The sequence below is a fragment of the Myotis nattereri genome, assembly GCF_964212035.1.
Source record: "Myotis nattereri genome assembly, chromosome: 8".
In the NCBI taxonomy this organism is placed as follows: Eukaryota; Metazoa; Chordata; class Mammalia; order Chiroptera; family Vespertilionidae; genus Myotis; species Myotis nattereri.
In genome coordinates, this window is record NC_138083.1 from 33,216,684 (window position 1) to 33,240,975 (window position 24,292).

General features: G+C 52.0%; 1 protein-coding gene across 1 annotated transcript; it reads right to left on the reverse strand.

Moving 5' to 3' along the window:
• Positions 1 to 15,680: 15,680 nt before the first annotated feature.
• NRSN2 (neurensin 2) lies at positions 15,681 to 22,392 on the reverse strand. The gene is made up of 3 exons (XM_081096982.1): positions 21,886 to 22,392; positions 19,230 to 19,424; positions 15,681 to 17,562 (listed from the first exon to the last, which is right to left on the reverse strand). The coding sequence occupies exons 2-3, from the start codon at positions 19,413 to 19,415 to the stop codon at positions 17,137 to 17,139; spliced, it is 612 nt and encodes a 203-aa protein (XP_080953108.1). The 5' UTR covers positions 19,416 to 19,424; positions 21,886 to 22,392; the 3' UTR covers positions 15,681 to 17,136.
• Positions 22,393 to 24,292: the final 1,900 nt, after the last annotated feature.

Consider the following 24,292-nt stretch of genomic DNA (forward strand, 5'->3'; position numbering starts at 1 on the left):
AATAGAAAGACAGATGCTTCATAGAAAGAGTGGACACAGTGGAGGCTCAGAGAGGAGAAGGCAGCTGTAAGAGGACTTGCACCCCAGGCCTGGCAGGCCCAGGGGAAGCATTGCTGTGCACCCCCGGCATCGGGCACCCAGCACCTTTCCGGGGAAATCCTGTTTGGGTCTTGATGTGGAATAAAACAGTGTCAAAAATAACTCCTCAGGCAGAGGCTGAAAGTGAGGCGAAGGGAGTCGCCTTTGTTTCCCTGGTTCCAGAACCCCCGGGACCAGCTCACCTGTGTCTCAGAGCTCTCAGGGCACAGCAGGGGAGTCTGGGATTTCATTTAACCCTGGAGACTCCGCTGCCTGAGAGGGATAAATGAATTCATTTTCTACACCAGGACACTCAGACTCAGGTTGGAAGGACCCAGAGCTTCAAGGGGCAACGAAAGAAAGGGAGTGTGTTTGCCTTCTGAGCGCATCTATGAAGCCAGCACTCTGCTGGATTTATTCACACATTCCTAGCTTTGTTTCCTGCTGTGTCATGTTCTGAATGCAGAGGACTTATTGGTGACAAGACTGACCTACCTCTGTCCTCACAGATTCTATAAACTAGGGGAGAGACAGACCATACAATCAACAAACTAAGATGATTTAAAATAGATTATGTGTCATGTCTTTTCTGGAATAAAATTGGGTAGATTTGTTCTCTATCACGTATGACCAGGGGGAGGTCCTTTCAGTAGGAATCATCAGGAAGGTGGTGCTTAAAGGAGTATCTTAAGGAAGAAAAGGGATGACGAGTGCAAAGATGTGAGGGGGAGACAGGAAAAGGTAAGCGCAAAGGTCCTGAGGCAATGACAGAACTGTGAGGTGGGTGCTGTCATCTCGATTCAAGGTCAGGAATTTGCCCAAGACCACCCAGCCCATTGTAGAGGTGGGCTTGGATTTGAAGCTGGGGCTGCTGGCCCCAGAGCCCACACTGGTAGGGGCATTTCATAATCTTTGCAAACCAGCAGCCTCCACCACACTTGTAGGTGTATCTTCTCTGAAGCATCCTGGGCTTGGCTCCCAAGTTTGAGGCCAATGTCACAGTTGAGGGTGTCCAATCCCAATTCTCTGGATCGGCACTTTCCAATAGAACATAACATGAACCATATGTGTAGCTTCAAATTTTCTAGTTACGCATTAAAGAAGAATAAAAAGAAACGGGTGAAATTAATTTTAATAATATATTCTATTTAATCCAATATATAGCATATTATCCGTTCAACAGATAATAAAATGTTAATAAGGTAATCTAATTTTTCATACTAATGTCTTCAAAATTGGTATCTCGTATTAGTTTGGACACAAATCAGCATGGAATTGGTAACCGTTAGTTGGGCCAACGTGGCTCCGTGGTTGAGCATCGACCTATGAACCAGGAGATCACTGTTCGATTCCCGGTCAGGGCATACACCATGGCTGTGGGCTCGATCCTCAGAATGGAGACATGCAGGAGGCAGCCGATCAATGATTCTCTCTCATCATTGGTGTTTCTATCTCTCTCTCCCTCTCCCTTCTTCTATGAAATAAATAAAAATATATTAAAAAGTGAGAAAATAAATGGTGACCAAAACCTTCACACACACACACACACACACACACACACAATTAAATGCAAAAAAATATGCACTTTCCTGGAGAGAGAGTTCGGCAGAGAGAGTTCTGCTTTCATAGATTCGCTTCTCTCCAGGCCCAGAACATCCTCCCGCCAGGTGTCTGAGCCAAGCGGGCTGCGTTTCCATTGGGTGTAGTTCGTCAGAATGAGCCCAGACGCGGACCCTCGGTGCTGAGCACAGGAAGCTGGAGGCTGTGCTCCAAGAGAAGGTGCTGGGGGTCCGAGGGGTGCTATGATAGGAGCCACGCTGCTCCCTCCCACTCCACTCAGGTGTCGCTAGTGACTGCTGCACACCTGAAATCCCACGCCTGGTGTCCTTAAACTTTCATCTTTATAAATTCTCCCCTCTAACGCGTGGAAAGAGTTCCGGTTAGATTTTAGGGTTGGCTGAAGCCACTGACCCTGTGAGATCGGGGGCAAATCATCTCTACTTTGGGGGCCCTAGTTTTCTTGTCTGTAAAACAGGACGAGAGAGTTGGATTAGGTCAGTGTTTTCCAACATATGATATGCACAGCAATGGTTTTAGGGGCTCCAGATGCTATTACATAACATCGAATCCTATCGTGATACGTATATTTCCTTTTGATTTTCTCCCGGTTCCTCCAGTTCCTGGGGGAGAAAATCTCCTTTAATAGCTTCTGTGTCTTTAACACTTCACTGGCTAAGGAAGCGAAAGCAGAACTCCAGAGCTGTCAGCAAGAAATGGGATTTAACTAGAATTTTAAAATTTTGCTTTGCTTTCCTGGTATTTAACTGTTATGATTACTTCACCTTTATGGTAAATGATAGTGGTTTTCCATTTGAGGTCAGTAACTTTCCCCTTTAAATAAATTTTTAGAAAATGAGTTGATCGAAAGCAAAACAGTATAGAACTAATATATGGATTTGGGCCAATGGACTTGGGAAAGATGGGGGGTGATTCAAGAGTTGCAGCTTTAGCCTCCGCTTGGGGAGCCCTTAATAAGAGACTGGGCACCACCCCTTCTCTGGGGTCTCCCAGGGGCTTTGTAGAAATCCTTCATCATCTGAATCAAGCTCTGGCTGGGCCCCGGGAAAGACGGGCAGGCCAGGGCCCGGGCAGCGTCAACCCAGTGGTAGCCACAGCCTTGCCGAGTGACCTTGCTCTGTCTGCCCTGGAAGCCTGGCCTTTCTTTGCAAAGAGTGTAATTCCTCTGCCGGCGCATCGAGCATGGCCCCGTGTGGGTGCGTCCCTTACATCGTCTCACTGCATCCTCCAACCTCCCCACCAAATTGCTGTTTCATCCCTGGAGGAAGATGAGGAAATTGGGGCTCAGAGAGGTGACATCACTGCTCTAAGGTGGGAGGGGGGCCGTGGGATTAGAAGCCAGTTGGTCTGGCTCAAAGCCTGGCGGGTCGTTGGCCACTGCGTTATGCCACCTCCCAGACCTGAACTAGGTGTATGACACTGAGCAAGTCACTCCGCTACTCTGAGACCCAGAGCCTACATCTTTAACACGGAGTCAATAAGGGCATCCTCCTGATAGGGTTATTGAACTGCTCATTGTTATTGGTAACTGCTATTGGATTAAATGGAAGTTAAATGAGTTAATGCAGGCAACGTGCTTAGAAAAGTTCCAGGTACTTGATGATAAATGACTTATCTCATTTCCACGGAGCCCAGGCTGCCACCTCTCCCCCAGCTGCCCAAACCCACCCCCCTTGAAAGCTGAGGGTGACAGGAGAAGTAGGGACACATTTCCTGAGCATCGCCCCTGAGGCGGGCCTGGGCGGTGGCCTTCATCTGCTCTCTCATGTAATCCTGACCACAACCCTAGGAACCAAGGATGAATTGATGCCTTTTTACAAGTGAAAAAAACAGTTGTCAAGGGAGAAGTAACCGGCCGAGATCACACAGAAAGCCATGAGAATCTGAACCAGGTCCCCGTAGTCCCAAAGCCCATGTCAGTCTGTTATTTCAGGAGCCTCCATGAGATCCACTGAAAGTTCCTGGGCGGTCCCATGCCCTCCTCAAGGGTGAGAGGTCCTCTCCCTAACCTGTGGTGGGAGGAGCTAGAAACGGCACAAGGGAGGAAAGTTGGTTTCTGGTCTGACCTTGTCCTGACAGGGGGGTGACCTTGGGCAGCCACTAGGCCCTGCCTGGCCTCAGCCACACCATTACTGCTCTGCGTGTCAGGGGTGAGGCTCTCCACACTTCTAGGGGTCCTGCTGCTCTTGTTACCTCCCAGCAGGCAGGAGGAGGGAGCCGCTGATCCAGCCCCTCCCAATACTCGCTTTGCTGATGAATTGCTGTCATCCGATCCCTTCCTGCTTGCGGGCCTGCCTCCTGGAGGTCCTGGATATTCAATCCAGGCCAAAGCCCAGCCCTTCCCTTTCTGAGAAAAGACTGCCGGTCGGGTAGGGACTAGGAGGGGGTGTCGAGGTGAGGTGTTCAGCCAGCAGCCAGTTGCATCAGAAACCTTGCGCAAGGCGCCCCATAGCTCTTACCCCCACCCTCGTCCCCTGAGGTGCCAGAGTGAGGACTGTTAGGCCTTGTAGGGAGCACCAACCCAGGCCTGGTCCTCAGGGAGTGGCCGGGGAGGGCAGGGGATGGAGGGGAGGGTCTGGGGCAGGTGCTGCTCATCTGCTTGGGGGATGGAACTTTAGGCTGCAAGGTGCTGCCCCAGGAATCCAGAGCCAAGGCACCGGCTCAGTCCGCCCCGGGGAAAGAGCACACTAGGCCGGTGCCCTGGACACTGACTGAGCCTATTTCCCCACTTTGGACTCCAACTGGTCTCTGACTTGAAACCTTGGACATAGCCTGGCCACTGAGTCCTGAGCACGGCCCCTAGCCATGGCTAAAGCCTGACCCTGTGCCCAAACTGGGTGCTGACTTGAAACCTTGGACATAGCCTGGTCACTGAGCCCTGAGCACGGCCCCTAGCCGTGGCTAAAGCCTGACCCTGTGCCCAAACTGGGTGCTGACTTGAAACCTTGGACATAGCCTGGTCACTGAGCCCTGAGCACGGCCCCTAGCCATGGCTAAAGCCTGACCCTGTGCCCAAACTGGGTGCTGACTTGGTCACAGAGGCACACTCCTTTTCCCAGGCTGACCCCTGACGTAAGTCCAGTTCCAGCTCCTGAGTTATAATCCTGCAGACACTTAGCTCTAATTCAGTGATTTTCAACTGGTGTGCTGCATTTCAAGAATGTTTAAAACATGCAATACCTGACTATTTATTTAGTCAGGGGCACTGCCCTCTTTTCCTTTAGATCAGGGGTCCTCAAACTTTTTATTTTTTTTATTTTTTAATATATTTTATTGATTTTTTACAGAGAGGAAGGGAGAGAGATAGAGAGTTAGAAACATCGATGAGAGAGAAACATCGATCAGCTGCCTCCCGCACATCTCCTACTGGGGATGTGCCCGCAACCCAGGTACATGCCCCCGACCGGAATAGAACCTGGGACCCTTCAGTCTGCAGGCTGACGCTCTATCCACTGAGCCAAACTGGTTTCGGCAGTCCTCAAACTTTTTAAACATGGGGCCAGTTCACTGTCCCTCAGACCGTTGGAGGGCTGGACTATAGTTTAAAAAAAAAACTATGAACAAATTCCTATGCACACTGCACATATCTTATTTTGAAGTAAAAAAAAAAAAAACGGGAACAAATACAATATTTGTATTTGCATGTGGCCCACGGGCCGTAGTTTGAGGACCCCTGCTTTAGATTGTCAAATAAAAAATTACAATAGCCAACACAACAATAGCTGTCTGGTGTGAATGAAACAAAATTATACCATTTTTTTTTATCAGCTTGGCAAAAAAATATATATTTTGGTGTGCAGCGGAATTTCAGTAATTAGTTTCTATGTACCATGAGATGAAAAGGATTGAAAATTGCTGCTCTAATTCATGAACCTGGACCCCAGTCCCCAGATAAACCCCAACTCCAGCCTCAGGCCTGGTCAGACACTCTCTGGAGAATCAGGAGAGCTGTGCTCAGGCACAGGCATCCAGAGCTTGGCACCTGCTGGTCTCCCTTCAGGCCCTTTACCCACTCCCAGGCTGAGGGTAGCTCAGGGACTGGGTGGAACTGGAGGCCCCATGGAGCTGTCCTCTGGCCAACCCCACACTGTGACTCAGCAGGGAGCTGGGTGTGGAGTCAGGGCCGTGCTGAGTCAGGACACGGAGGGAGGCCAGACTCTCTGAGGTCCAAACTGCAGGCGGGGTTTGGGAAGAGCCCCATCTGCAAACTGATCTGGGCGTGGCCGGGGAGGCCTGCATGTGGCCGGTAAGACCATTAAGGCAAAGCAATCCAGCCCAAATTCTATCCACCCCCATCTACCCATTTATTGCACATTTTCCGTCACTCATCCATATGATTGTCTCTCAAAGGGTATTGTCCTTTTCCTTCATAGCATATATGGTAATTAGGAATTATATATGTATTTAATGACATGTAATTTTTATATATTAATAATATGTAATTACTATATATATATATATATATATATATATATATATCCCCCACTAAATTGTAAACTCCCTTAGGGTAGGCACCTGCTGGTTTGGCTCATTAGTATATCTCCAGTGCCTTGTATAGTCTTGGGCATGGTAAGTGCTCAGTAAATATTAGCTGAATGGATTCAATCCCTCCACCTATTTATTCATCCCTCATCCATCCATTTATCATTCACCCATAACCCATTTCCCACCATCTATCCATTCAACTTTCTCCGACTATCTCTCCATTCTGGAGCTACCTATATATCTTTTCAGCATCAGTCAACCCATTTATATTTCACTCATCCGTTCAACAAATATTTAATGGGCACCTACTACTTGCCAGGCACTGTTCTAAAGGTTGGAGATACTGCAGTGAAAATAACAAACAAAAATAGGCCTTACCCCTCACCCCCAGTAAATAGAAAATATGCAAGAAAAAACATAATAAATACTTAAATGATAGGGCATGTTGGAGGGTGCTAAGCAAAAAGAGAAGAGTGGGTAAAGAGGATCCGGCGCGGAGGGTGGAAGCAGGCAGTGGCTCTAGTGAGTTCCAGTGGATACCACGGGGCTCCCTGGAGGGCAGAACGTCAGGCAGGGGCAATGGCGTATGCAGAGGCCAAGGGGAAGATTGACTGGTGTGCTGGCCAAGGAGGTCAGTGTGGCTGGAGTGGAGCAAGTCAGGGGAGGTGGTAGTAGATGAGGGCAGGGGGGTCAGGGCGGGTTCAGACCATCTGGAGCTTAGGAGGCCTTTGAAAGGACTCTGGGAAGAAGGGAGCTGAGGTTGCAATACTTTCTAGAAAAATCCAGTGGCTTAGAGCAGGGCGCAGCGGTGCAGGTGTGGTTGGAATTCGGGTGTAGCTAAACGGTGGACGTAACAGGATTGATTGCTGATGCTTCAGCTATGGAGTGTGAGGGAATGGGAGGAGTCGAGGACACCTCCAAGGTGTCTTGGCCTGAACAACGGCAAGCGTGCAGCTACCATCAAATGAGATGAGCAAGGTGTTTGGGGGAAGACCAGAGGTTCAGCTTTGGGAGTTTTGAGTTTGAAGTGTCTCTTAGACATGCTAAGGGAGACATTGGGTAGGCAGTTGATGTATGTGCTGGAGTTCAGGGGAGAGGTCTGGGCTGAAGATATGAACTGGAGAGAACCAGGAACTGAGTCCGGGACCACTCTAGCAGGAAGGGTTGGGAGACACAAAGTTGAGGTAGGAGAACAGCCAGGAGAGTAGGAAGGCCTGGATGCCAAGTGAAGAGAGAAGGTGCATTAGGGGGCAGGGAATGGTCAAAGGTGTTAATCAATTTGGAAGATGAAGACTGCAAGTTGAGCATTGGATTTAGAAACAGGGTGACCTTAACAAGAACAGTTTCCATTGGAGGGGGGGCAGGTAGAAGGGTGACTGGAATGAATTTAAGAGAGAAGAAGAATTAAAGGCAGTGAGTACAGACAATTTTGCAAAGGCTTTGCTGCAAAGGGGAGCAAAATAAATGGGTGGTAGCTGTGGGCAGGGCTGTGGGATCAAAGGAAGGCTGTAGCCTTAAGATCCACCCGTCAGCCATTCATTCATGAATCCATTCATCCGCCATCTGTCTGTCCGCCCACCATTCACCATGCATCTCCCTGGCCATCCACTCCTCATCGGTAAGCTAAGAGGTCTGTCCTGAACTCCTACAGAGTCCCAGCTGGCGCTAACCAGAGAAGGGCAGGCAGGTTTTCCTCTTCCAGGACGTTCTGTCCCAGGGGGCAGAATTTAGCTGGGGACAGGGAATGTGTGGACATATGGTACTTTCCAGAGGACAAGTTCTAAAATATTTTTACTTATTTATATTTTGGCTCAAAATTCCAAAGGTACAAGGTATAGAACTAGAAAGGTCTCCTCCCATTCCTGTCTCTAGCCCCCGAGTTCTCTTTCTGGGGGTAACCGATTATCTTGTGTTGTCCTCAGGACATTAAGCTGTAACTGTTTACTTTCCCTGTGTACACAGATAAGAGCATACACAGTCCTCCAGATAGCTTTTCTCTCTCTATTTCACAGTTTGTCTTAGGGAAGACAAGACCTTCCTGCTTCAGAAAGAAAGACCTTCGGTTCAGAAAGACCTTCCTGACTTTTTGTAGCTTTGTAGTATTCCGTTGTAGGGATGTACTGGTTTATTGAAACCATCCCTTGTCAATGAACAGTCTTTTGCTATCACAAACAATGGAACAACGCTGCAGTGTTCAGACACAGGGAGTAGACTAGAATTTCTGGGCTGATTTCCTAGAAGCAGAATTACTAAGTCAAAAGTCTGTGCATTTTCACTTTCGATGGAAGTTGCTGAATGACTCCCCGATCCAGACGGAGCCAAACCACCTCCTGCCGGCAGAGCGTGAGCGCCACCCTCGGCCGGAGCCTGTGCTGTGGAGTGTTTGAGCTTCACCGACCCGATTGGGAAAAACAAAAGTGTCTTCACGCGGCTTTTATTGTTTCCCTTGTTCTGACATGAATCTCCTCCCGTTTTACAGCTGCTAAGGCAGAGCAGGAAGAGGAACTTCTCAAGGTCAGTGGCCCCAGGCCGCTGTGGTGGGCAGCGAGCGGCCCGTCTTGGGAGGTGACTCAGCAGAGGGAAGAGGAGGCCAGGTGGTTGCCTGGCAGGGGCTGTGCTCAGCGCCTCTGTCCTTGGCTTGCCCTCTCCTCCCAGATGTGCCTCTGGGCTGTCATCTCCCCTGAAGTCTGCAGCCCCATGGGCCACTCCAGATCCCACCCCCCAGTCCCTCACTCCCCCACCCCCCTACCCCCCTACCCCACCCCTCCTCAGGAAGCCATCTCCCCCTTCCTGCCATTTCAGGTTCCCTTGGCCCAGAGCTTCTGGAAGGCTGAGCTGAGGGGACATCCAGCCCTCCTACGTGGCCTCTTAAGACACCAGGGAAAACGTTAGAATCTTACGTTGTCTCTGCTAGTCTGGCACTCAGTGACGGTCAAGCCCACACCCCCTCATCATGGGGCAGTGTGCAGAGTGTGTGTGTGCAGAGCTGATGTGCATATACTGGTGTGTATTGCACAGGTGTGTGTCTCTGTGGCAGCCTCGAGTAAAGAAAAAACACACACCTGGTTCTGGCATTGCAAGCTGGACTTGAACCCCTGCTTAGCCTCTAATCAGTGGTGTGGCATTGGGCCAGTCACTCACCCTCAATGAGCATCAGTTCTCTTGCCAATAAAGTTGGAATGATAGCCCTGGCCAGTGTTGCCAAGTGGTCAGAGCGTCAGCCCACACACCGAAAGGTCTCAGGTTTGATTCCCGGTCAAGGACCCATATGAAGTACCTGGGTTGCAGGCTCATCCCCAGCCCCAGTGGGGTCTCTACGGCCTTGTGTTTGGGAAGCAACCAATCAATGTTGCCTCTCTCACACTGATGTTTCTCTCTCTCCTCCCTCCCTCCCTCTCTCCCACTCTCTCTAAGAAGCAATGGAAAAAACCCTATCCTCGGGTGAGGATTGAAAAAAAAAAGTTGGAAAGATAATCAAGGAGCTGACTCCTGCCAACCTCGCTGAGTCATCGCCTTCCACAGTCCCTCACCCCTCCTTCCAGCCACACTCCCTTCTTTCTAGAGCTTGAACAAAACAAATCCTTCCTGCCCCTGCGCCATGGCCCTTGCTGTTCCATTTGCCTGGAATTTTCCCTCCATCTTCCCAGGCTCCCCCTCCTCTTCTTTCAGGTCTCAGGTCAAATGCACCTCCTCCGAGAGACCCTCCCTGAAGGGTCATGCTCCCACCCAGGCCCCTGCAGCCTGCCTCGAATCCATAACTGTCTTGTTTTATTCACAGCACTCTTCAAAGTTTGAAATGATCTCATTTATGTACTGAATGGCTATTGTCTGTCCCTCTTGCCCTTGCTAGGAAGGAAGAGCCCTGCTGTATACAAGCCTGCTGTACCCCTGTGTCTAGCAAAGAGCCTGGCACCTCCAAGTGTTCAATTAATTGTTGAATGAAAGAAAGAAAAGTGCTCGGCACAATGCTTGACATGTAATAAAGCTCAAAATTGCTGCTGATTATTATTACATAAGGGCTAGTGGCTATCACTGTTGAAGAGGAACAACTTCGCTCAGCAGTTCTTACAGCAAGTGCTTATGTGAGTGCTGTGCGGAGAAGTGCGGTGGGAGAAATAGGGTCGTGAAGCCCAGTGGGTTGCTGAGGAATAGACCAGGTAGCCGGGAAGACAGGCCCCTGGGAAAACAATCATGATGCCTGGAGATCGCGATGCTTTGAGTTATTCTCACAACAAGACTGAAGTGGCTATTATCTCTCATTTTGTAGATTAGAGATTGGGGCTCAGAGAGGCTGAGATGCCTACGGCCACCCAGCTGGTCAGTGCGTCTCCAAAGCACGTAGGGTACCTGTGCCCAGAGGGAGGACTCAGTGGCCACGGTGTCATTTGCACATCTGTCTGGACCTCCCTAGGGCACTTTGGCTGCTTGGCATGCGCAGCACGTACCTGGGCCCCACACACCTGGGCACAAGGGAGGTGGCCATGGGCTGCACCTTTCCTCTCAGGTCTGGGGCTCGCGTGGAGAAGTCCATGCGGAGGGTTCCAGGGCTGTGTCTGCAGGGAGGTTGTTCCACTGGGGGCAAAGCCCCTGGGCCTCTCTGTACCTCTGCTGAGGTCCAAGTTCTGGGCCAAGGAGGCCTTTGTCCTGTGGTGGAAAAAGCAGCTTTGACATAGGGCAGGACTGGGGCGGTAGAGGCCTGGGACAGGGAAGCAGGAGGTTGTGAGTGTGCTCATGGGGGGACACACGTTGGCAGACACCAGGCTGTTCGGGCACATATGCACACACACACACATACACACACACACACACACACACACACCTCTTGCACACACTTGTTCCTCCAGACATGCTGATGATTGCTCACTGGCTGAGTCACATTGCACCTAGCCTGATGGCATCACTTGAACTCTCAGTTTTGCAAAGGCAGGGCTGTGTCCACCCTGCTCACCGAGCTGCCACAGAGCCCAGCCCAGGGCGAGCTGAGAGCAGGCACTCCCGATTTGTGGAGAAGACAAACCCATGCCCCCTCTATCCATCATTACTCTATCACCCTTCCTCCACTCATTCTCTCGCTCACTGAGGGCCTCCAGGATCAGCACCAGGCGATGCTACGATCCATCCTGCTCCCTCCCTCTCCACCTCTCCCCAGCATGCCTCGGCTGAGTGCCCCATCAGATGCCAAGTCTCGGCAGCTCTTGCCCTGCCAAACCTGGTTCCTGGCTCCTGCCAAGTGCACACCCCAGTGGACATCCTGTTTCCCTCCCTCCTCCTTCCTGCTCTGCCCACATGTCCTGGGCCAGATACTTATGAAATCCTATGAGTTCTTCCATCACCAGGCTCCTGATGGCCTGGTGCCCAGGGCTTGGCTTTGAGTCATCTGCTCTGGGGTTTGGCAGGGCTGGGACAGGAAGTTCGCAGCCCTCGGTGACACTAACCCAGGCTGACTTGGAGGGAGGCCAGAGTCCCTGGTTGCATCACCACACACCCACGGAGCACACCTGCGCACAGATATGTGAGGATGTGGCCGGGGAGAGGATGTGATATGTCCAAGGTTACAGGGAATGTCGGTGTCAATGTGGGAATCCAACTGTGGCACATCTGTTCATTCAGGAACACAACTGCACAGCAATGGAGCCAGGCTGCACTGCCACATGTCGCTGGGCCAGGGTTTGAAGCCCAGCCATTTACCAGCTGTGTGAGCTTTGGAAAGCCACTTCACTTCTCTGAGCCTTATCTTTACTTATTTGCACATAGTAGATGCTCAATAGATGTAGCTGCTGAAAAAGATAACCAATAGCAGGGTAAGTCCAAGCACTCAGTTACCAGTATGTTTACAGACATATATTATCATAACGTACACGCCTGTTGGTGTGCATGTGAATGTATATGGGTGCACACCTATGCATGTAACATGCTTATCCAAAGGCTTGTATAAGGCCCGCCAATTTGCATATGGATGCACGTGTCTATGAGGTCATTTGGGCTGATCATTTTTTGCCAAAAATGCACACTAGTCGAGTGGTTTTCCGGAGGATTTCCTGAGCTCTTGTCATGGGCAGGATTTGGTGTTTATCTAGGTAGACATGCACATGCTTGCCTGTGTCTCTGTGAACCTGTGTGAGGGGTAATGAGTATGACCCCCATCCCTTATCAAGTTGGTTAGTTGGTAGAATCTGTGAGGATGGTGTCACCTCTGTATCGATGGATGCCAGGGGTTTGGGGCATTCTGAACCCGGATTGTTTGAGTTCAAATCTCACCTGCATAACCTTTGACAAGATGCTTAAACATTCTGTGCTCAATTTCCTATTCTGTGCCTTGGAGATAATGTTAATCACCTTATGGTGGTCTGATGACTAACAGAATGAGTTGTGTGAAGTACTGACAAGTGCTATACCTCTGCGTCTGTCCTCTGTGGTAGATGATTTGCCTTCTAATAGGGTGCTCTCACCCTGTTAGCTCTCCATTGCCTCTCTGCTGGACTGTCCTTTCCACTAGACTGGGAGTCCCGGGAGGCCAGGGCCATGTCTGAGTCATCCCCAATTATCACCTGTGCATTGCCTGCTAGTCCTGACCCTCAGACTTCTCCTTCATAACAATGGCTGGCATTTATAGGGCTCTTCTATGTGCCAGGCACTGTGCTAAGCTCGTTGGATCTTCAAACAGTTCCAAGAGATTGGCATCTTTTTTGGCCCTATTTTAGAGGAAAAGAAACGGAGGCTCAGAGAGGTTAAAAATTGCCCAGGCTCACACAGTGGCTTGAACCTGGCAGACCGCCTCACTCTCCGCCTGATCTCTGCATAAGATCTGAGATGAAGAGTTTAGGGTGTGAATGTTGCATCTCCTTCTTAGCGTTCTCTCTCTCTCTCTCTCCCTCTCTCTCCCTCTCTCTCTCTCTCTCTCTCTCTCTCTCTCTCTCTCTCTCTCTCTCTCTCTCCATCTCACTAACACCTGCCCCATATGAATATCCCCACGTTTCTCTTTCTCACCTTGGGGCACCTCAGCTCCCTGCCCAGGCACAGCGTCCCCAGAGGCCAGGCAACGCTCCATATCATTCCTTCTTTGGTCCAGTTGGGGGTGCGGTGGAGGAGCTCCTCTGAGGCTGGTCAGGAGGGAGGAGGGAGGGAATGCAAGGCTTCGCAGGAGCAAGGGGCAGCCTCTGGGGAGTGTGGGGCGGGCGCCCAGGCTCTGGCATAAAAATGGAGCGGAAGGTGCCGCCCTCCCCACCTCAGAGGAGGGAGGGGATGCGGGACAGAGGGAAAAGAGCTTCCCTCTGAGGCCGAAGAAGGTGTCAAACTGCTGAGCTGCCACCGGTTTGAAGGACACCAGAGGGTGCCCCGAGGCAGCGAGAAGCTCTGTGTCTATTTAGTCCCCCCATGTGCCCCTGGGTCTCCGGGGCCACCAAGGCCCAAGGTCTTGTGTATTCTGCCCTTGTTGGGTGGGGCGCCTTATATATGTCAATTAGGTCAAGTTGGGTGATAGTGTTGTTCAAATCTTCCCTAACCTTACTGATTCTCTGTCTACTTGTTTCATCATTTATTAAGAAAGTATTGAAATCTGTTCCACGGCCTGGAAACTCAGGGAAGTTGACTGGGACAACTGTAGAAATGAGGAAAATTTATTCTCGTTCATTTATTTCCTGGCCCATTCTTTGGTTCTTTCAAGTGGGAGAATAAGCCTGATTCCTATTACTCCATCTTGGCCAGAACAACTGTATTATTTTTAACTTTCTGGGGGAAATAATTTTAGATTTATAGAAGAGTTACTAAGACACTACAGACAATTCCTAGATGCCCTTCAGCCTTGTCGCCTTGCCTTTCCTTATCTTTCGTGCAACAATTCTTACTGTGGCACGCAATTTCTTATTTCTCTCAATCCTTCTGTGTCTATTAACTGAAATTCTTCTGTAAGAAAGATAAATCCCTTCTCCCCATTTATTAAATGCATTCAATCCAATATATTATTTTTAAAATTTTAAAGAAATATATTTTAGAATGAAATATACTCCCATGGTTCAACATTTTAAATGGGTGCAAGTCTCCCTCCCATCCCTGTCCCCTCCCCAGGGACAACCAAAGGCAATAGAGATTTCACACATGCACCAGCAAGGTCCGTACATCTTCTTTTTACACAAATGGTTTAGAAGAATTCTAAAAGATGCTGCACCTGGCACCCTTTCACCTAACAGTATCACTCAGAGAGCAGTGTAGCTCAGTACATAAGGCGCTTTTTCATTCTTTTACATAGTGCTCCAGTGTGGAACTGTACCGGGATTTATTACTTAGTCGCCTGTCAATGAACATCTAGGTTGTTTCCAAATGTTTTCTGTGACAAACAATGCTGCCGTGTCCAACATATGGAATTGAACCCATAGATAGACCCGCCCAAGAGGGAGGGGTCAAAGGGCATGGGTGTTTCCCAGGTTGATATTGCCACACTGCCTCAGGCTGCCCCAGCTTACAGCCTGCTTCCTAACAGCTTACAGGCTGTACCAAGGACCCCATACTGTGTGGCTTAAAACAACAAAAAATTATCCTCTCACAGTTCTGGAAGCTAGAGGTCTGGAAAATTTTGGCTTTTACTCTGAGTGAGGTGGGAGCCATGGGTGGGTACTGGGCAGAGGAGGGACAGGACCTAAGTTGTGTGATAACAGGATTTACCTGGCTGCTCTGAAAAGGTTAGACTTGGGGGATGGAGAAGCAGGAAGTGAGGGGACCAAGGAGAAGCTGGTAGGTAACCCCGATGAGAAGTGATGGTGGCTGAGGCGAGGGAGCTAGCTGTGAGGTTGGGCACAGGATTTATGTCCAAAGTTGAGTTGACAGGACTTACTGATGGTTGGATTCAGGCCGTGAGGAAAGGGAGGAGTCCAAGATGACGCCAAGGTTTTGGCTGGAGCTACTGGGAGGCTGGAGCTGCCATTCTCTAAGGCCGTGGTTCTCAACCTTCTGGCCCTTTCAATACAGGTCCTCATGCTGTGACCCAGCCATAAAATTATTTTTGTTGCTACTTCATAACTGTAATGTTGCTACTGCTATGAATCGTAATGTAAATATCTGATATGCAGGATGGTCTTAGGCGACCCCTGTGAAAGGGTCGTTCGACCGCCAAAGGGGTCGCGACCCACAGGTCGAGAACCGCTGCTCTAAGGTGTGGACAGCACACGGGGTTTATTAAGCACCGAAAGCAGGGCCTGGGCGCTGGCGAGTATAGCTAACCCATGGGTCAGCTGTTCAAATGGCTGGAAGAGATTCCATCCCTGCACTGTCCTTGCCCTCCTGCCCTCTCAGGGATGGGGCAGTAGGTTGTCAAGATGGCTGAGAAATTTCCTTCCCATCCAGCAAGCATTTAAAGTCTCCCTCAGGAAGCCTAGGCAAGTGGCTTCACCTCTCTGACCATGAGTTACCTCACCTGTAAAATGGAGATAATAACCTCCTTCCTCGTGAGAAACAAATGAGAAATAATGGACTTCAGTGCCCAGCACACATGGCAGTCTCTTTCCTCCCTCCCCACGCCCCAGTGGTCAGGAAGAAAAGACGCAAAATCAGTATCCACCCCAGCTGTTTATTGAAGAGGAAGGTGGGGTGGAAGAGGTGCAGAATGGGGAGACGATCTGGGGCACAAGAGCAGCAGGGCCTGCTTGGTGGGGGAGGACTGGGGATACCCACCCCCCAAGGCTGGTGGCCTCAAGGCTGGTGGTGACAGGGAGCTCAGAGGGTAGGGGCGGGTTCCACGGAGGTCTCTTTCCAGCTGTCTTGGAGCTCCCCCTGGTGGCAGAGAACGGAGACGATGCATCACCTGTGGGTGATGGTTTCTGTGAAAGGGACTTTTTTTTATTATTTAATGTCTATCTCTCTCTCTCTCTCTCTTTTTTTTTTAAATATATTTTTACTGATTTTGGAGAGGAAGGGAGAGAGTGAGAAACATCAATGATGAGAGAGAATCATTGATCAGCTGCCTCCTGCACGCCCCCTACTGGGGATGGAGCCTACAACCTGGGCATGTGCCCTTGGCTGGAATCGAACGCAGGACCCTGCAGTCCGCAGGCCGACGCTCTAAACACTGAGCCAAACCAGCAAAGCTGGGTGGGGGACTTGAGGAACAAAGACAGCCTAGTTCTCCTGCCCCCTGGCCCTTAGAGGCCATTTGAACGCATGTTCACAGTATTTTTCTTAGCCACCTGGGACACCAGGCTTCCAGCTAGTCTCCCTGGGCCGAGCCTGTCCCCAGCCCCTGGGGGGGTCCCAGGAAAGCCAGAAAGACGCAGGGCCCTGCTACAGCTATAGAACAGGAGCTGGCCCAGGAGGAGTCAGGAAACGTGGAGCCTGTAGACGGCCAGCCTCCCTCAGCACCTCATCTGTACACTGGAGCTAGTAATAGCTCAGGATGGGTGGATAGGGAGGAAGGCTCTGATGCCAAAACGCATGAAGAAAACAGACTGTAGGGAGCCACTATTTCTGCGCCACCCTGGACAGGAAGTCCAATGAGCATCTTTGACTCATCCTGAGGCATCCTGTGCAGCTGAGAGAGGGTGGGGTCAATGGATGAGAATGACACCCACCTTTGCCTATAGAGGGTAATGCTTACATCAGGGGAGAATAGGAGAGTCTTGGGACTCGAGAATCTGGCCCAAACCCCTTTTACTTCAGAGGCAGAAACTGGTGGTCTGCACAGGTAAGGGGCTTGGCCACAGAGAGAAAAGCGTAGGGACAGGTTGAGGGAGATGCTTTCTGCCCCTGAAGAGCCTGGGGAAGGAGGGGTGGCGGGGAGTTCTGAGTGGACTTGGGGACGGTTGGCATCTTGGATGAGTTGGGCCCTACCCCTGGGAATGGGCATGAGAATGTGAGCTCCAGGCTTCCTGACCTGGAGCTCACCCTTTTGGAGGCGTAGACAGAAGGGCCCCTGCTGAAAGGGAGACGTTAGGGAGACGAGGGGGTGTGGTGAAGAGGAGGAGGGGTCCGGTCTCTGGGTCTGGTGCCTCCTCCAGCTCTGCGGGCAGCTCAAGAGCTCCACTTCGGCTGGATGGTCTGCACGGAGGATTGCCCAAAGGCGCTGGTGGGCGGCGAGAACCAAGAGTGGCCACTGGCATCACAGTAGATGGGGGAGAGCTGCTGCTCTGACTCATCCCCAAAGACCTCCACATGGCTGTCCACTTCAGTATACACAGGCTCTGCCTTGGTGTCCTGGCTCAGCCAGCCGGTCATGGCCCAGAACAGGCAGATGGCCAGCAGGACCCCGGCGGCCGCGCAGAGTGCCGTGCCTGCCAGGCGGCAGGTGCCCAGAGCCTGGTTGTAGTCAGCTGCCCGCTGATCCAACACCAGGAACTCGCCCTCTCCAATGCCCTCCAGCTTGGGGGGCACGGCATAGCCAGTGGTCAGGGCTGCCACACCCAGCAGCAGAAGCAGGGTCCCCGAGGAGAGGCTGATCTGGAGAGAGGCAGACAGATTGGGAGGCAGTCAGGGCCGGTCGGGGACCGTAGGCCAAGGGATCCCTAGTGCACCTTGGATCCCAACTGGATTTCACGGTAAGCCCTTAAGAGATGGGAATCACGGAGCACACCTGCTAGGATATAACACTGTCATGTTCTACTTGGAATCTTGAGACCTCTTGATTAATTTCCTTCCCAGCTCCCACGTAGCAGTGGGCTTCCCTTGCCAACCTGAGTGCCCCTCCATCATTATGTGGGTCTTATCCCCAGTACCATCGACCCTCTATCTCTATCTCTCTGTCTGGTTAACTCCTACACATCCCTCAGGTATCATCTCAAACCTCACCTCCTCAGGGAAGCCTTCCAGGGCACCTCTGCACTGGGTCAAGTCACCTGCTCTGCACTCTGCAAATGCTCTGCCCATTCATTCTCCAGTGTATCACCTTGGTGCACACTAGGATACGTACTTTGGTTGCTATGTAAGTGATGTCGGCCTGCCCCATCAAACTGAGAGCATGAGAGCAGGGACTGTGTCCATTCTGGCTCACTAGGTGTCTTCCACGCCTAGCACAGTACTAGTATAGCGTCGCAGCTGAGTGAATATTTGCAGAATAACTAAATGAACCACAGTCAGGAGCTCCTTGAGGACAGGAACCACGTCTTCTTCAGTTCTGTGTCCCCAAGAGCCTAGCACACTGCCTGGCAATTAGAAGATGCTTTAAAAAATGTGAAAAGGTACTGACTTTCCTGGAAATCTTCCCTGATCACCACAGGTGCTGAGAGCATTTCTTCTCCCGGCATCCTCTGCACACCTGGCCTGAGGTTGTGATTCCCTCTGCACAGGTTGGCACCTCACCTCTCCACTAGAGTAAAGCCTTGTGGAAGCAGAGGGGAGGGACTCTCTGCCTCAGTCTTCCTATAGAGCTTATCAAAGAGCTATGCCCACTGTCAGGACCCTGCTCGCTGCCACCTCCAGACCTTTACCCACACAGGGCGCCCTAACTGACCACTCTACCTGGCTGGTATGAGTATCAACTGTTTCTCTCACATCTTCCCCTGCCCTGGAAACAGTACCCACTAAACCACTGGGAAGCACAGTAATATTTCAGTGGGACGGACCCCCATCCCTGCCAGTCAGGATAAATGATGCCCCTGGCTACAATAATTAGTTCAGGCGTGGGCAAGTGACCCAGTCTGAGCCAATGCAATACTTGCCAGGACTACTAGAAATAAAAAGCCTTGTTTCTTTTCTGGAGGAAATACTAGAGGGGATTCTGGTTTCCCTTGGATGGTGTGGAGTAGAAGATTGAGGGGCAGCAAAGTAGCAGCTGTTGGGGGAACATGTGGGCAGAACCTGACGCTAACAGGTTGCCAGGATGGGGGTACCATGGGAAGCCTGAAGACTGAGAGAAATCTTCAGTCCCTCAGTGTGATGGTTTGAACTGCTGGATCGAACTTAGCCTGAAGGCACACAACCTCTGACTTCTTCTAGAAAATAAGCAATATTTTCCCTTTATAGTTTAAACTCATCCGTGCTGGGTTTTCTATTGCTTGAACACGCAAGCCTTTTAACTGCTACGCCACCCCTTTTCTTTCTGTCCACTGAGTGCATCTTTCCCCTGAAGCCACGGGAAATCACCGGAGCTGCTCTTCCTCCGGCCTTACCTTCCAGCACAGTGAGGGCCAAGGTCGACGGGGACACAGAATAGGAGGCCCCTCGGGGTCATCACTGAGGGCGGTACCTGCACAGTCCTCATAGAAGAGGTGCAGGTAGGAGCGGACCCCGTACCACTTGCCGTCTTCCACATTGGGGCCTGGGCCACAGCCACAGGGACGGTCACAGTTCGGCATCACGGAGTCCTGTGGGATGGGCAAGGTTCAGCAGACAGAGGGAAGGGTCCGTGAGAGCTGCCTGTGGCGACCCTCCCGGGCTCCTGAATCTTTGTGTCCCATCCACTTCTCCCATTTAAGACACGCCACACTCAGAGCACAGCCTGGCCTCCTGGAATCCTGGCCGGGGTTCCCCTCGTATACAGTGAGTGAGCCAGTGCACTGAAGGGCTCAGCCCAGTGCCTGGCAATTGGAGGTGTCAATAAAGGTGCGTGTTTGCTCTGGAGGCCACTCGTGGCGGGGGCTGTGGGTTCTGGAGCCTCGCTGTCTGGACTGGAACCCCTGATCCACCACTTCCTGGCTGTGTGACCTTAGACAAATGCTTTCACTTTTCTAAGCCTTCGTTTCCTCACCTGGAAAATAGGGCTAAGGATTACACCTGCTTTGTACAGTTATTGTGTCTTCTGGTAGCTGTGGTATCATTATTACTGTAATTTCTTCATTATTTTTTTTTATCCTGAACTTTTTGAGCCCCATATCTGGAGTGAGAGGTCCTCATCCCCATCTTCTCTCAAAATCTCCCCCTTTTTAGGGTACCCTTGGGGATAGCTGTCCTGGCTGCAGTCAGAGCTCCACAAACAGTAAGGCCCTAAAAGACCCTTCCCCAGGGCTGCCCCTCAGAAGGCAACAACCTCCAAGTCCCAAGGAATCTTGACTCCACAGGAGGTGAAAGCCAGGGGCCCTGGGGAGTAGGGGCTCGTAGGTTCAACAGCTGTTCGCTTTCCAGAGAACCCTAAGAACCCTCTTCTCACAAATGGAGACAGTGAGGTTTCCGAGGGAAAGGCACTTATCCACACACAGGCACAGCTAGAACTGAAGCCGCAGGTGCCGGCAGAGCTGGGGAGCCTGGGCTCCTGCCCGCCCCCCTCCAAGGTCGGCCCTCAGCCCCCCGGAGCAGCTTCAGGCAAAATAAAGCAGTGCTCTTACACTGAAGGGTGAGGCGAATTCCCAGTCAGATGGGCCCTCCAACCCCTGCACATACACACACACCACGGAGACACACCAACGCAGACACACAAACACCACAAAGACATACCAGACAGGCCCCATATTATACCACACAGAGACACATGCAGATAAACACACACAGCACAGAGAAACACACAAAAACATGCAGACACACACAAACGGACAGAGACACAAGTGCAGACAGCCACAGTGTGTGTTGGGGGTGACCCTGGGAGTCCCCACGGATCCCTACAAGTCACAGGCCTGCTGTGGTTAAAGCCTGTCTATAGATTGCAGCTCTTCACAGTCCTTACCCACAAGTCAGGCGAAAAAGAGAAAAAAATAAAGAAAAACAATGACAGAGAATGGGAAAAGGCAGAGACTACAGGCTGAGAAAGAGATCTGCAGGGTGGGGCGGGGAGGGGGGCGGGCGGCGCTCGGGGGCGTGGCCACCGCGGGACCCGCCCCGGGCTGAGCAGCGCAGTCGCGCGGGCGGGACAACGCACGGGCTCCGCGGGACAGCACGCGTTAGCGCAGCGACCATTCACTGAAGACCTAGCCGAGCGCAGGGCGAGGATGCGCGGCTGCTCGGCCTGCGTTAGCTCCTCCCCTGCAGCTCACTGTCCTCCTCCCCAAGTATACTGAATCCCTGAATCCCGCTGGCCTTGGAGAGGAAGGTGACCTTGACGCCGCCTTCCCGTCGGCCTGCCCCGCCCCCTCGCCCCCCTCCATCCTATGCTTGGGCTGCTGGGAGGGGGGCTGGCGGGCTGGGGGTCTGGAGGTGGGAGGGAAAGGATGCGGAGGACACCGCGTGCGCCCGGGACGAGGGTTGCCATAGGAACCTCTGGGGAGGTGCCCCTCGGCGGCAGGGGGCAGGAGCTCGCTGGTAAGGGCGCGGGAAGAGGAGGGGGCTCCAGGGTGCAGGGGGGAGACTGCGGCGGGGTGGGCGCTGGGGGGCGGGGGGAAGGCGCGCGGGAAGGTGACGTGTGCGAGGGCCGGAAGATGGATGGAGTCGCTCTTCTTTGCGGGGCCTCACTCGGAGCTCCCCAGAGCCCCAGGCCCGCCCACTCCAGGGTCCGCACGGCTGAGGCCTGGACAGAGGGCGCCCTGCTCGGGGGCGAGGCCAGGGGAATCAGGCCGCCCCCCCCCCCGCCCCCACTGCACCAGTGTTTCTGGCCCGCCCACCCATTCCCGGGCTGCGATTCACCACCTCCTTCCCCCAGAGGTAAACTGAGTCCTGCGGGGGGCGATGGGATTTTAGTGGAGGGGTGTCTCCGGGGCTGGAGCTGGAGCGACCCCTGCGGGGCTGCTTCCCTGAGACATCACCTCCCGAAGCCCGAGGCACCAGGGCTGGCGCTGCCGTCCTGCCCGACGCGGGCACGGCCCGACCCGAGCTGGGGGTGCGGGCAGTTGGGGGGGGGCTCCCCGGGACCCCGGGGAGGGCGGGGTGGGGTCGGGCCGCGCGGAGCAGGGCTGAGCTCACCTCTGCCTGCTGTGTCCACCGAGCGGAGTCGGAGCGCGAGCGAAGCGAAAGCCGGTTGGTCGCGCCTGCGCCGCAGTCGGAGGTGGGGGTGATGCTGGGGTGGGAGCCCCCCCCCCCCGCAAGGGCCGGCTCTGCAGGTTGCGGACCCTGCAGGATCACCAGCCTCTGTCCCCCTCCAGGGTTTCCTTCTCTGAGACTCCAGGCCCCTCGCGGAGACCCCACCCCATCCTGGACCACACCCCTCACTCAGTCCCCCAGACTCCTCTCCCGACTCTCCAATCCCTCCTCCTGGCTCACCCCTCGCCCTCACCGAGCCTCCATCTCTTACTGCATCCTCAGTCCCGCTCCCGGGCTCATCCCTCTGGGAGCCTCACTCACCCAGTAGACAGACGCTCGTCTACCGGAGTCTCTCTCTCTCTCTCTCTCCCCCCCCCCCTCACCGCCCCCACCCATCATTGAGCCTCACCTCTCTCACTGGGTCCCTAAAGGAATTACCTTCCTCTTATATCAGGGCCCTTATCTTTTCCCCTCTTTGAGCCCCTGCTCCTGGCCGGGGATCAGCCCCCCCCGCCCCCCATCCTGAGAAGGGAGCTGGGGTTGGGGAGGTGTTAGAAGGGAAGGAGCCAATGAGGCAGCCCCCTTCGTTCTCTCCGAACCTACCCCTGGTTCTGCCCTGGGCGGTGTGTGCCTATAGCCCATTCCCTGGAGAGCCAGCCTTTGCCAAGCAAAGGCGTGTTTATTTCATTCCTTGTTAAGTGGCTACAGCCTTGGTTTTGTCCCACGTTTGCTGTGTGGCCTTGGGAAGGTCACCACACTGCTCCGAGCTCCATCAGGCACCACTGCACAAATGTCTCCATGTATTTTTATTTTTTTAAAATATATTTTATTGATTTTTTACAGAGAGGAAGGGAGAGGGATAGAGAGTTAGAAACATGGATGAGAGAGAAACATTGATCAGCTGCCTCCTGCACACTCCCTACTGGGGATGTGCCTGTGGGGAGCTGATAGAGGGTTAAGCCTCGGACTGACCTGTGGGCAAAGTCACAAACAATTCCCAGCTTAGAGGGCACAGTCCTCTTAGCATAATTAGGCTTGACCTTATGAGGTTCTCTAGCTCTTATCTGGGAAGCTAATGGGCTGAGGGAAGTGCAATAAGAACAAAAACAAGTGAAATTCACAAGAACAGTGTAACTTTGGTAACCACTACCTTGTTTACCTCTCACTATAAAATAAAGGCTCAGTTTGCCTTGGGATCGTTTTCTGTGGCCTCAACCAGGCACAGGGAAGATCCACGGAGACTAAAGAGAGCTAGAGAGTTCTGAACGCTGTCTTCCGTGTAAAAACATTCTTCTCCGACTCCGTCCACACCTTTGGGAACCCCTGGACCGCTGGGGCCGGCCCCCAGCATGTGCCCACAACCAAGGTACATGCCCTTGATCGGAATCAAACCTGGAACCCTTCAGTCCGCAGGCTAACGCTCTATCCACTGAGCCAAACCGATTAGGGCTGTCTCCACATCTTGAGCGCCCATTCTGTCTCTCTCTATGCTGTGGGCGCAGGGATGAATGGGTTCTGCACATCTTCTTCCTTCACTATTGTATCCTGAGCCTCACACAGTGCTTGGCATTGAGTAGGCAGCTCAATAAATATTTTCTGAACACAGACTAATAAGAATATCAAATATATACGATGGGGCAAAAGTAGATTTACAGTTGTTCATATTAAAAATAATATAATTAATTAATAATAATACAAGAATAAACCCTGCGATTTGTGTACTCACAACTATAAACCTGCTTTTGCCCCCTCCTGTATGACGCTCATTATGTGCAAAGGCTTGTCTAAGTGCTTCACATGTATTACTTGCTCATTTAGCTCTGTGTGTGTATGTGAGTGTGTGTGTGTGTGTGTGTGAGAGAGAGAGAGAGAGAGAGAGAGAGAGAGAGAGAGAGAGAGAGAGAGATCCTGGAGCTCAAAATGATAGGCCTTGAGAGGCCACATGAGATCTTTCAGGGCCTCATAAGAAGTTGTCCTTGCAGAAGTGGAAAAGTCTAATGCCTCTTGAGCCCAAATAAAAAGAAATGAGCTTTTAAAAGGTGCTGGGCACAGTAAAATCTATTCATTCATTAAAATGTTCCAAGGCAAAGATAAGATTAAAGCAGTGATTTTCAACTGGTGTGCAAGAATGTTTAAAACATGCAATACCTGCCTAGCTGGTGTGACTCAGTGGTTGAATGTTTACCTGTGAACCAACCAGGAGGTCACAGTTAGATTGCCAGTTAGGGCACATGCCTGGGTTGTGGGCTCAATCCTCAGTGAGGGGCATGTAGAGGGCAGCTGATCAATGATTCTGTCTCATCATTGATGTTTCTCTTTCCCTCTCCCTTTCTCTCGTAAATCAATAAAT